General features: G+C 40.8%; 1 protein-coding gene across 1 annotated transcript in view; it reads right to left on the bottom strand.

Moving 5' to 3' along the window:
- Positions 1-13549, bottom strand: part of pard3aa (par-3 family cell polarity regulator alpha, a) — a 295125-nt gene that overhangs the window by 175174 nt on the left and 106402 nt on the right. The window contains exon 7 of the mRNA XM_071206980.1: positions 10136-10273. Within this exon, the coding sequence (XP_071063081.1) occupies positions 10136-10273 (138 nt within the window). The remainder of the gene's footprint in view (positions 1-10135; positions 10274-13549) is intronic.

The raw sequence follows: 13549 nt of genomic DNA, 5'->3' as shown, positions 1-13549 counted from the left end.
CAGATCGAAGCTTGGATAGGCAATTTGCAGCATGTAAACAATGTGCATGTGTGTAAAATACACTACCCGAGCACACACAGGGTACCCATAGGCACACTTGCATATCAAGCTATCATATAACAACATCAGCAGGAGTCTCATATTCAAATCCAACAGACACACATGTACCCCAACAAGCAAAGCAATTGTTTCTGTGCTCCACTGTTTTCTAAAATGGAAAAGGCTGTCAGCATGGTTCTGGTGGAAATGATGATGACATGAGGGAATCCAGAGTATGTTGTGATGGAGCTCAGCAGGGGTGCGTTCTACACAACAACTCCCATGGCCTTTGTGTCTGAGACCGTAAAGAGGAGAGAATTCCGGTGGAAAAGCGTTCTGCAGGGAGAAGCACAGCTATTTTCAGAGATGCTCCTTGCCAGAATGACACCCTTCTGAGCCATTCAATATTCAATGTGGGCATCCAACCTTGACACACTCAAAGGATTATATCCGCGATTTTGCATGTTTTATGGCGGAAGATTTTCCAAAGTATTCATAAACTTTCGATTTTTCAATGTTTTTAGGAAGCCAATGTGTTCATTTGTTTCACTGAAATATGAGGATTTAAACGAGATGGAAATAGGTCATCTATCACTGCGACCATAATGGTACCTTGATGAAAGTTTCAGTGTGATTTTAGAGTAGGCTACTGCAGTCGAGCGTGATATCATTTGTCTTCTGGGTGGTGAATTAATGTGTTGTTGGGATGCTCCTATAAACAACATACAAGAATAAAAGATGATAGGAAATTCCTATCATTCTCACTTCTGTCTTCAAGTGTGAGTTTCTGGCCACAAGTTTAAAAAGCGATTGCTGCTGATATCTGAGATTCCTGTCAGAAGACATTTCAATAGAAATTGAATTTGCTTTGCTATTATTACATATGGTACAGTATGGCAAATGTAAAGTTCATCATCATACTCTAATCAGATGAATGAATCGTCCAATCGTGAATCTGTACTGTGTATCTGGCTTAGTTATATCGATTTTTTGGACAGGCATCTCTTTTCCAAAGTGGAATACAACAACTTACCTGATAAATAATGTTCAAGGACACTTTGACAGAGAAGAAAGGAATTTGATGGACATAAACACAAAGTGTACTCTTAATAATAACGCGTGACCTTTACAACCATCAGGCTGCCAGATGTCTTTTTATAAGTTAGGCTTCCTTTATCAACTGTTGATGAAAACTAGACAACAATAGTGCACAATCAAGAACAGAGCAATAGCTAAATGAATCCTAATAACACCACTCAGGGGTGCAGCTCAGCGTGGCTGGCTACCATGACTACATTTGTATGGGAGGAACAGAAATGGACTGATTTGGCCACTACTGTTTACCTTCTGCCCACACTCTCTCTTTAGAGGCTCTTTATTCCTCCATCAACTTGGCTCTGAAATGAAACCACCTCATTCCTGTCTGTTCACATCCAACTGTGACTGCTTTTGTTTTACAGCCCATGCAAATGAAACGGGTCTCTCTTCATGCGGGATGGTAAAGCAGCCTGGTCTCATGTTTCTCTGTGGCACAGAGATCTGGATGTTTACTGTAGGCTGGGGCCTTATTACATTCCTTCAGCAACTTAAAAGCATTGGCCCCCTAATGGGACCTATAAAACAGTGAGAAAAGCCTATTGTGACAATGGACCCTATTGTGTCAGAGTAGACTCATTTGGCACTCTGCAGAGAGTGGAACTGTGTGGCATATTAAAACAAGTGAGGGTGAGAAACTAGAAAGAAATCAAATAAATAGGAGTGAATGACTTTGCACTGTGGGAAATCTGGCACTGTCAATCATCAAAGTCCATCTAGAGCCATAGTGCTGGGCATAAAAAGAGCTGTGTATCCGTAGCTGTTTCACAATATACTTTCATTGGTGTCTATATCTTTGTTTTTCTCTTCTCTTTTTGAAGGACAATTTACCGACCAAAAGAGTATCAACATCATCTTGCCTGAATATTTGCCATGCTCCCAACTAAATATATAGAGCGCTTCCTTCCAAAGCAAAGAAATGTCTCCCTCTGAAGAAACTAATTGGATTCGACGGAATATGTACGAAGATAAGCACAAAATGATTTCACCTAAAAAAAACGGTGTTGAAAATGTGCATCGCCCTCGCCCCGCTTTGTTCTCTGCGGCCCAGGCTGGTTCGGCTCCACGCTGGCGGCCCCGTTTTATTCCCTGAAGTCATTATTGTCTTCAGCTAAGGTGCCCCTGCTCCCTGTGATTTGTGGGTAATGAGCTGGCACCCCCCTGCCCGTGTTCAATTATTCTCATTGAGAAAGTGATTTCTCACTCCACGGAGCAAATCGGAAAAGGGGAAAGTGTGAACTCTAATCAAGAATTAACACGTTCACAACCAGCAGTGCGGAGAGGGATAGCCACCCTGATACTGCAGAGAGGATGTAAGGGTGGACAGAATGAAGAGCGATAGGATAGACGAGGGGAGAAGGACAGACGAGTGACAGTATTCAACGTAAACTGATTTTTCACCTGTCCCTAGAAAACCCTGTTTACATCCGCTTGTCTTTATAGTTTTAAAGTGAGAATAAAAAAAGGATTGGAACTAAACTTGTCAAAAGAAAAGGTGATGTGTTTACAACCAAAGCACAGACAGCCTTGCTGAAGGGCTGTTCGCAATGATGGGGTGAACGTGCAAGAGGGAACGACATCTGAGCAGTAATTAGGCACGGAGAGAGGGAGCCGAAAGAGAAGGAAGCGAAAAAGACAAGTGCAAACTTTGGAGAGAAAAATCTAGACGAGGAGAGATGAAGAGCAACCGCCGCTCAGTGACTACTAATGACCTGACAGCAGGAACCAGCGAGCACAGAGAGAGAGACAGCTTCAGCACCAAAAGGAAAGACTCATACCTTACGTTAGACACTTTGCAGATACATTAAGATAAGTTTCCTAAGTTTCCTGAGATTCCTAAGCAATATATTTGATTTAGTTGGACATGTCTAAGCTTTTTCCGACGTGTTTCCCCCAAAAAATAACAATTTAAGTGTTTAATTCTGAGGGGATACGTTTTTGAATATAAATGGTCAAAATGTGAAAGATGACACAAAAAGCTCTCTGGAGCATCGGAAATATGTTCTACCAACCTCAAGCCTGAATCAGTTAAATTATAATCCAAACTTTCTCGTCACACACACACACACACACACACACACACACACACACACACACACAGCCTGCAGTGCAAGACAGGTTCAACATTTTCAGCTGATAGAGAAAGTTGGCAGCCTCCTAAAAATGTCTGCCGCATGCTGTTCATACAAGATAAGGGAGGAAACGTGATTTGCACAATCGTCAAGGAAGTAAGAAAGGCAGAGGAAGTAAGAAAAACCAAGAGGGGCAAGAACAAATCAAATATATCTTGCTAAGAGGGTAAAGAAAAGGCCAATGTGCTATGAAACTTTGTTATGAAACAAAAGACAATGATAGCTTTTTTTGTTCTTCTTCTTTGAAAATGGGCCGATTCCCGAATCTTAGCAGATCAACATTTGCTCACATGCTGTCCTTGGGAACTACATTTGTCTGCTGTGTTATGTGCTTGGGATTAAGCTGTGAAAGTTGTGTGTGTGTGTGTGTGTGTGTGTGTGTGTGTGTGTGTGTGTGTGTGTGTGTGTGTGTGTGTGTGTGTGTGTGTGTGTGTGTGTGTGTGTGTGTGTGTGTGTGTGTGTGTGTGTGTGTGTGTGTGTGTGTGTGTGTGTGTGTGTGTGTGTGTGTGTGTGTGTGTGTGTGTGTGTGTGTGTGTGTGTGTGTGTGTGTGTGTGTGTGTGTGTGTGTGTGTGCGTGAAGGTGAGAGGGGAGTCTGTCTGAATGCTAATAGGCACAAAAGGAACGCAAAGTGAGAAAAGCTTGTCGTGTACTCAATATAAATTACACAAACACACACACACACACTAACCGAACACACACACACACACACACACACACACACACTAAGGTTCATGGTGATTATCAAGGCTGTTAATTTCTTACAAAGATGTTAAGTTAATAATGAGATGTTAAATAGCATAATTTTATAATTGCTCATTTACAACAAATTTGCCCTGCTGTGGAATAAACTAAATGACACTACCAACTGTGCACATTGTGTGTGTGTGTGTGTATGTGTGTGTGTGTGTGTGTGTGTGTGTGTGTGTGTGTGTGTGTGTGTGTGTGTGTGTGTGTGTGTGTGTGTGTGTGTGTGTGTGTGTGTGTGTGTGTGTGTGTGTGTGTGTGTGTGTGTGTGTGTGTGTGTGTGTGTGTGTGTGTGTGTGTGTGTGTGTGTGTGTGTGTGTGTGTGTGTGTGTGTGTGTGTGAGATACCTGCCCTAAGAATCATATCAAATCTGTTATGTATTTCGCTGCTTCAGGCCCTGTTCATGAGTGAACGCGCAGCTTGTGGCTAAAATATATTACGGTAAGCCTTCTCTAAAACAAAGATAACTATTTTAGAAATAGCTGGAATTCTGATGTTGCTCCAACTAGGAGTTTAATAGCACAAATGTGGAATTCCCCATTATTACATGGTTCCGAAAGGTTGGGTATTCACTTTTAATCCCAAGACCAACAACATGTTGTGTAAATCAATAAACACAAATCAAATCAGTGCAATGCTGAAGGCTAACTGCCTAAGCCCACTTAAAGGTGAATGGAGGCGGTGACCAGTACTAAATGATGCTTGAAAAGCAGTGCAGGCCTTAGGAGGAATGTTAAGAGAGGAAAACCTGCTCTGGTTTGTCAGGGGTCAGAAAGTTGGGGCAGGGATTCAGCGGAGATGGCTAATTAATAGTGGGGAGGGCTACACTGTTCCCAGTCAGGACCCAGGCCCGACTGGAGCCCCTCTGGTGAGCTGCCATTTTCACAGGACTCACAGAGGAGGAAAAAGGGTCCACCATGTAATCATTTAAAACAATTTATAATATCACTGGTTTTATACTTTCTTTTTTGCAAAGTAGTAAGAGTGAGCAGGAAGGAAAATAAAATACACTGGAATTGTGCTACAAACAGATGATACTTAATAGGGGAAACAAATAATGTGAGTATTTTACTGGGCATGCCCACTGGACAGCAGTTTAAAAAGAGCATGACTGGCTTCCTATGTGTGTTTCAGGGGAAGTTACAAGAGAAGTCCTGGATAAGTGCAAGGTCCTCTCTGCAGACACAGGACACCACAACGATACTGTACTGCCCTGGAATGTGTGTTGCTTTCTTTTCCAGTGCACACAACAAAACCTCAGACCTGCTCTTTATCAAACATCAGCCTAGATGTATCTAACGCACACACGCACGCACGCTGAAGAACACATGACCCTGGAGAAAAGAACAAAAACGGTGAGTTCTCCAACCTTACCCATCCACTGTATGTGTCTCCAAGTCATTTGGAGAGACAAAAGAGAATGGGAGACAGGGCTGGGGGGTTAACGCTGTGTTTTCTCTCCAGGATCAACTGCTCTATTGCCCGCTCGCCTCAGGGTCTGCCGACTGTGAGGGCTTTATAAACAAACTAGCCAGGAGAGTAGACTAGGTTAAATCACCACAACAAAAATAAAGAATTGACCAACTAAAGAGTTGTCCAAAGTCTTCCTAGATGTTTGCCACTGTAATCACTGTTTGTATTATACAATGAGTGAACCAGAGCTACAATTTGGCTTGACAATTTAGAAGTATACTAACAATAAAACAAAGCTGTTACAATGTATGTCTTTGATTGTTAAAACTGGGTGTTTTCATATTTCTGTCCATTATGATTGTTGGCAATGATTAGCGTTTTTCTCACCACCGCTGTTGTAGAGATTTATGATGTTGATAAGGGCAGTGAAATAAAGCACACATTTTTACAAAACACTTCAGGTTTAAAGAAATAGCCTTATTTTTTAGTCAAATTGAAAATATACTTGTTGACCCTGTAGCTAGCAACATAGCATAGAAAATCCACTAAGCTCGACTGGCTGCTACACTACACAGTTAAAAAGAAATTGTTGTGAGATACTCATATTATTCTTACACCAAGTCCCATTTCGCCAAGGGTTTTGCCCATTTTACACAGAGTGAATGAATATATGAATATGAATGAATGTATTCTTCTGCGTTTTATTTTTACATCCATTAATTGTACAAAGGCCTAGCTGCAGAGTAAAACAACAGTTTGCTTCTAACTAATGTGAGAGATGGAGAAAATAATGTGAGAAAAATAACAGTCAGCAAATCAGTTCCCAAAAGCCAATCTGTGTTTGTTGGTGAGAAATCCTTTGTGCGAGAATATGAAAGGAAAGGAGTGTGTTCACACTGCTCTCCATCCGGCTTGAAGTTGCACAAACTCCTCTCCTTTTCACATGTTGGCTCTATGATTTAACTGGGCAGCTCGCCACTTTGGTTTCCTTTCAAACTTGCCAAACAAGGTGTCTCATTTAGACAACAAAGACAGGGAGGCACTCTGACAGTTGGAGGCTTTATCAAAGTTGTCTGATCAGAGCTGTTCCCACTCAGACATTTTTTACTCTGTTATGTAATGCTTTAGGGATTTGTTTCTGTTTTGAAACAGACTTCCAAAACGGTTTATGGAAAGCCAACCAAAAGAAACCTATAAACAAAGGCTGGTATCAAGCTGGATATTTGATTTGAAAATACTCTAAAAATAAAACATGATAATCAGTATTAATAGTTAAATGTCACTGTATTTGAACCATTCAACTCTGAACTTTTTGGGTATACTTCAAACATGTTTGACTTCTTACATGTGAGCCATTTTGATTGGGTAAAATCCCTCTATGATTGACAGCTGGTGTCCTTCCCGCCTCTGGTACAGCTCATAATAATAGCCTCTGGTCCATCATCAAGGCTGCGAAACAATACAGTGGAGAGGCACTCAGCCAGATCCCAATATGCTGAGCGGGAAGGACCATTAGCATTCATCAATGGGATAATAGGCCAACGTTAATGTCAGTTGCTTGTATAAAGAATAACTCTTAAGGCCTTGGCGTATTGGCTGATAGAGCAAGCTTTTCTCCACGCCACATTTGGCAGCCTAAGTGTGTGAAAGTGTGAAAGGGTGGCGAGCGATTGAAAGCGCCAAGTCTCAGATGGAATATTTGATACTAAAGTGAATTTATTGACTGGCTAGATAAACATAAGACAATGCAGGCGTACTTCCAGATATAACTGGAGGGGCGAGCAGCCTTGTGATCAGTGTGTATGCTGAACATCTGCATAGGAAAAGTATCATATCATATTTGATATTTCTTGTTTTTAAAGGTTCATAATAGAAATGAGGTTAAAGTGGAATTACCTAATGAACACAAACCTAAGCCTCACCAACAATAAGTCGGTTTGCATCGACACGTATTCAAGTTGTCTAAGGTAAGATAGAAGTGCCTACAAAACCACTCCTGCATCTGCAGTTCTGCATCCCCGCCTTAAATCCCTCACTGGGTTTATAACATCTGGGTTTCAGGAGGTGACGACAGAATCACAGCTTGTATAGTTAACGTCATCCAACTCAAACAACATCTTGGTATTTTAAGCACAGAAGTCCATGTCGTTCTAGTCTGCCTGGCTTCACATTCTTAATTTATAGCAGGGGGTCGGAAGGCCTGCTTAAATATAAATGGTTAAGTGAAGCACTTTATGAGTGTACGAAATGTGGCCAGGCACAAAAGCGCCGCTAACCTACATCAGCCATTAAAAGAAGAAGATTTGATGTTAGAAGAAATGCCTAAAAACCAAAGGTAGTGTACAGCATGAAGTTTAGGAAAGAGTTGCAGAGACTTATATACACATAAATATATATATATCAAGTAAAGAACGCATAAGTAGTTTTAATCTATCGTTGAGGGTGTGATCCCTTTTTCTTACTGTTCTTTGTTATTACTGTTATCTTCACTCATAAAGCGTAACAATAGTACAAGAGATTATCCCTGATAAACAAACAACTGCTAATTGGTGTGATTTTCCTAAAACCTTAGCGCGTGTGTGTGTGCGCGTGTGCGTGTGTGTGTGTGTGTGTGTGTGTGTGTGTGTGTGTGTGTGTGTGTGTGTCTTTGTGTGTGTGTATACTAATTATCTCCGCCTGCGCTTTAGGAGTGATCACAATTATTTTTTCATTAACCCACGCTGTGCATTTTTATCTTTCAATTCTATTATGCTTTGCTGCCGGTCCATCAAACAGACAAAGAAGACAAGATATGTAACGGTCATGTGTGGGAGGGGAAGGCAGCGATCAAGCCCGAGATGCAGTGAGTTAAAGGGAAAACAACTGGCTATCAAGGTGCGTCTGTGAAACCATCACTGTGTCACCTCTAATGAGCGGATTTGTGTTGTGTGAATCCTCTTTGTCATACAGCCGTCAGATTAGAAAGGCTCAGGTAGCAGAGAATTAGCCACCGCGTGGATGCTTACGCTCACACTGTGGCATTCCTGCTGTTATTCATTAAATGTTTACATACTGCTGTTGGTGACTCCTGCTGTTAAATAATATTCTCATCTTTAGCCGGGAAACCTTACAGTAATCTTTGAATTCATTTGTGTAAATGCCTGTTTTTGTTACTATACATCTTTTTTAGACTGAATAAACCATTTTGACTGCAACTAACAAAGCAATTAAATAAAACTGACATAGATACATCTAAATAGTATGTAGGTTGTAGGTTTACGACTGCAAGAACCCCCGTTACCTCTGGAAAAATTGTGATTAATGTACCCATAAAATATAATTTTTTAATTCAAACAGAGGGTTTTATCATCTTATCTAAATTAAATGTTTTCAAAATACAACAACTAATGTAGAGTATATCATTATGACATTTAACAATCGAAATTAATGTATTGATCTGATTTTTTTGCGACAAAGTATTACTACCATTTAGCAATATATACGTTAGCCTGTATCAAGGCTTAATTACATTTGAGGGGTGGATTTGATTTTAACTTCTGTATGTACAAGAATCCTATCCAAAATATATGTGGTGTCAGTTTGTGTTTTTTGTTTTATGGCTGGACACTCTATTCGATGACTACTGCAGTAGCTTCACATGACCCAAACATAGTGCTAAAATAACTTGTTTTCATTGGATTGCTTTTCCTTGAAAGACTGTCTAGCCAGATATAAATACTTTAAGAGTATGAAAATATTTCATCCAAGAAAAGTGGACTCCACATCAATGACACCCAACCTTGGTGAAGTTCCTTTTCAGTTACACTATGAGAAAGACAGACAAACCGCACGAAACCCACAGCATGGTTGGCCAGGCAGTCAGGTGAGAACCCTGGAAAGCTAATCCTCTTAACGCTCTCAACTCTTTTTTTATTCACTCAATAACTTGTGCATTTGCTTTACTCTTCTTTTCCGGATCTCATGTTTCTCACCCTTTGCTATTTCTTATAAACGGTATAAAGTAGGGATATATTAAACACCTCCTACGCAGGTCAGAGTAAGTATGTGTGGTAGACTGACAGACAAACTTGGAGAAAGCCTCTTCACGTCTAGCTCAGCGTGTCTGACACTCTCAAGGTCATCTCTGCTCTCCCAGCAGAGAGCCTCTGTCACTTTTAATAACTTTTAAAAGGGAACATTTGTTTCTCTCTCTGACAGTGCGAGGAGTACAGGGACCAGCTGAGAGGGAGACAATCACAAAGTGCCGACAGAGCCAGGAGGTGTGAAGTGAGGAGACAACCCTGCAATGACTAAAAGTGTACGCTGTTACTTTATGATAAGTATAGCATAGAACAAAAGTATGAAGACTGATGTCAATCACTTACTCTGTTTCAAGATGGCTGGGGCAGTGAGGAGTATGGTTGAACTCATTACCATTTTGTATCTGTCACTACTCTAATGCAAATGCTATAAACCTATTGCAGCAGTGTATGATTTTGACACAATGCAGCATGTGTTTGTCTGCAGAGAAAGTGAGAAGAACAGGGGCCAGCCATGCTAAGACATTACATCTAATCCTGCTACTCATGCTGTTTTACAGGATGTTTTTATGTTACTGACACTAGCTATATGACTTTTGGATTACCCTAACATCCTTATTAGCTAGGGTGTTCTTGTCTTTTAAACTTAAAAATAATCACCCTATATTTTTGTATAAAGTAAATCTCAATACCTGTTCCTGTCTGTCAAGCCACCTGTCCACCATCGGATGGTTTGCGCTTAGGGAGGATCGAGTCACTTCTCTCTGGAACTGAGCGGGCCAGCCACTCGTGTCACGAGGAAGACTCCGATAGGCATTGCCTCCTCTACCCTATGGAAAAGGAAGAGGTGGAGAGATTTAACATCACATCCTTTCTCCATACTTCTAGGTTTTAAACTGACTGTGTTTTCAGGTTCTGTGCTATCTATAGCAGCTGGATGACAGACGTTTTGTAGTGGATGTCAGTTAGTATATCTTGGACTGGTGCCACACACCAATGCAATGATTTCATCAAGTCTTACTCTATTCGACCCTCACCCCTAACCCTTCCCCACAGCTAAACCTGAGCTGCTACTAAGAGGCCTATTACAATAAGACGGCCAAAGCTGAGCTCTTCAATTACACAAAAAAGCACGTTCCAACATGCTACTGCCAAGGTAATGTCAAACACCCACAGATTTCAGCAGACTTATTACAACAGCCACAAGATAAAAAACTCACAAAAGCACATTAGATTACATTCTAGACATGCTAGCCTTGGCATCCAAATCACAGCAATTGAAGGACCTTGTGGCTATTTCAATAAATATGAAAGCAAATTAATATTAAAAACACAGCGGAGAGAATGACTCACCAGAATACACTAACAGAATAAGAATGATTAAAGGTCTAATGATTTACGAAACAGCAGTTGAGGAGTGAGACAGAAAGAAACAGAAGTTTTGATTTCCTTTAACGAGACATCACACGCCAAAAGAACAAGACAAAAGTTTAAAAAGAAGAACTCCCAAGTGGCATGTTGCAGGATTAGCGGGAGTATGACAGGCAGCTGAAAAGTTGAACAAAGACAAATGAAAACAAGAAGTGTTCAGCGGGTGATAAAATATCAGCAAACAATAATACATAAAAACAAGAGTAAAAGAGAACAGTGGAGATCCCTATCCCCTGAATGCTAAAACAAGCCATGTGTGTTTTAGTGCTGTTGAATGTGGCGTGACGGGGCCTGAGGAAGCACTGCAGACAGGACTGTAAAACTCAGCCGGACACATGGGCTCCACTGAGACGGCCCCTGATAGCCATCGTGGCTCGAGTCCCCGACATGCAACAGGGCGCGACAAAGGACCCCTTTCCACAAACTTTTACGACACATCAGATCGTAAAATGCGCAGAAACCCAGATACCAGAGAGGTAGCAGTAAATCAACAGGCTAATATCTACTACCTACTCCCTTTATTTGCTGTGCAAAGTGCAGAGAACCGAGAGTATGAAACGACATTTGGAGACGTGATGAGTTTACAGTGCTAGCTGATGACTTAGGGCTCCCGTTGGCTTATATTAAGGAGATATAGCAGAACTGCCTTACTTGGCCTTAACTGGACTCACAGGGAATTGGTCAAAATAAGGCCGGCTGTAGTGTATAAAGGAAATTACCCCAGACAATAGGAAGACGCTATAGTGTATGGCTTGAATCCATACAGTCTTTTGGCAATGCTAATCACTGATGTATGGTTACCCTTGAGAACAATGTTAGCGCCAAGACAGAAATGTATCAACGTCAATGCTGACTAATACTTTCTACATCTGTTGTTGATTGCATAAAATGACTTTATCTTGAACTGACGGTGAATATAGGACAGTGGGGTGAATGAGAAAGAGTCACTGAGGATTATGAGGATTAAGACTCCCTTTTTTATTGAAAAGAAAATAGCCCAGCCAAAAGCTGAATAAAAATGACAGTCTCCCAGTGCTAGCTTATTACTTTTCAAACAAGCCCTCAGTGACATTAAAATGACTTTAATTGATCTGATTTAGATAAATGATGGGAGATGGGATTTTCGGGACCCCCTTGAAAATGAGATGGTGCATCTAAAAGGGTTTATCCCAATGAATACAATTTCTATATATGGGAGGCCAGAGGTAAATGGGAAATGTAAGTTAACGGTGGGGTATGTAGTTTATTTCAGAAACACTCTGTTATATTCCATGGAATGCTCTTAACATCCCGATAGCAATGAATATGAAATGCTTTGACAATAAATACATAAAAAATGTTCATCTGTGGAAGCCGTGGCACTGTAAAAAGCACGACCAATCATCTGAGCCGGCCCGGCTAAAATAACTGGATGGCCTACCTGCCTGTCAGCCTTCCATCTGTGCACAAACTTATCTCGTGCCCTCATTGGTCATGTGCACGTTTGTGTGTGTGTTTGAGGAGGGGCTCTGTCAGGAAGTCTGAAGGAAGTGGCAGATTTTGTACTTTCAAATTCTAGCGCACTCGAGCCGGTTTCTCCAAAATGACATACCCCACCTTTAAGTTTTATTTTCAAACTTTATTCATGTTTGGATAACCATCTTTAAAATACATTTCTGACATCCCATTCAATCAGAAATCAACCAAACATGAGTATCTTTAAAACAAATGTAAACACACCTATTGAAGCTCTCTTTTGGAGCATTTAAAAAAATATATGTTTTACATCTTATCAGTGTTGTATTGTCATTTCTGATTTTAAAGTGTACAAATGTGCAATCACTTGTGTATATTCTAATGTTCACCTCGGTTATGTACATTTTACAACACAAACACTTCGTATCACATAGTAAAAAGAAACCAGCCACGAATATACTGAACACAGGGCAGGGCAGCACAAGGCGCAAAATGCACAGAAGATTCAGAAAAAGCATTTATCACAATCTCTGTTCTGCTTCTTTTATGTTTTCTTCATGTTTCTTTCTTTTTCTTTTTGAGCAAACAGACATACAATACTTGCACATATTTGCTCAGTATAGGCTGGACCAGAAGAAGAAGCGATCCTGACAAAATGAAATTCCACCTCTCCCTGCCCTCTGCTGTGGAGTGTGCCATTACATTGTTGAGGCTCTGACAACTAAAGTGTCTTAAATGGGATTATCAGACAATGCTTCCAGACACACTAATAATGTAAAGGTTTGCCGTGTCACGTTCCAAGCACTCAATCATCTCCCCTTTTTTAACCTTCCTGTTTCAATGGAAAACATATCTATTCCCCAGCAAGACGTAAAGGTCTGTCAGCACTGTGTGCAGGCAGCCATTTTGAGAAGTTAATTGGCTTCCCTTTTCTTTTGGAAGCCGCAGGGAGGATGTACCTGAGCTACGCTGTTTTCTACAGATTTATAGTCAGAGGCTTAAAAAGGCTCAGAAAGGTGAATTTTGAACAAAGGGAAAGTGTTTAACAATCTCAGCTTGTTTCTTTTGAAGACAAAGAAGGGTGTTATCAGAAGGAACTAGTTTCAGTTAAAGACTATATATGCCACTGCTGGATATCTTCAAGCAGGGCAGTGAAGATTTCATATCTAACGGTTATTTCTTTGATTTAGGGTGCAGAGGAGAGACGGAATAAAAATGAG

The sequence above is a fragment of the Pseudochaenichthys georgianus genome, chromosome 20, assembly GCF_902827115.2.
Source record: "Pseudochaenichthys georgianus chromosome 20, fPseGeo1.2, whole genome shotgun sequence".
NCBI lineage: Eukaryota > Metazoa > Chordata > Actinopteri > Perciformes > Channichthyidae > Pseudochaenichthys > Pseudochaenichthys georgianus.
This window is presented reverse-complemented; position numbering and strand designations above follow the sequence as displayed.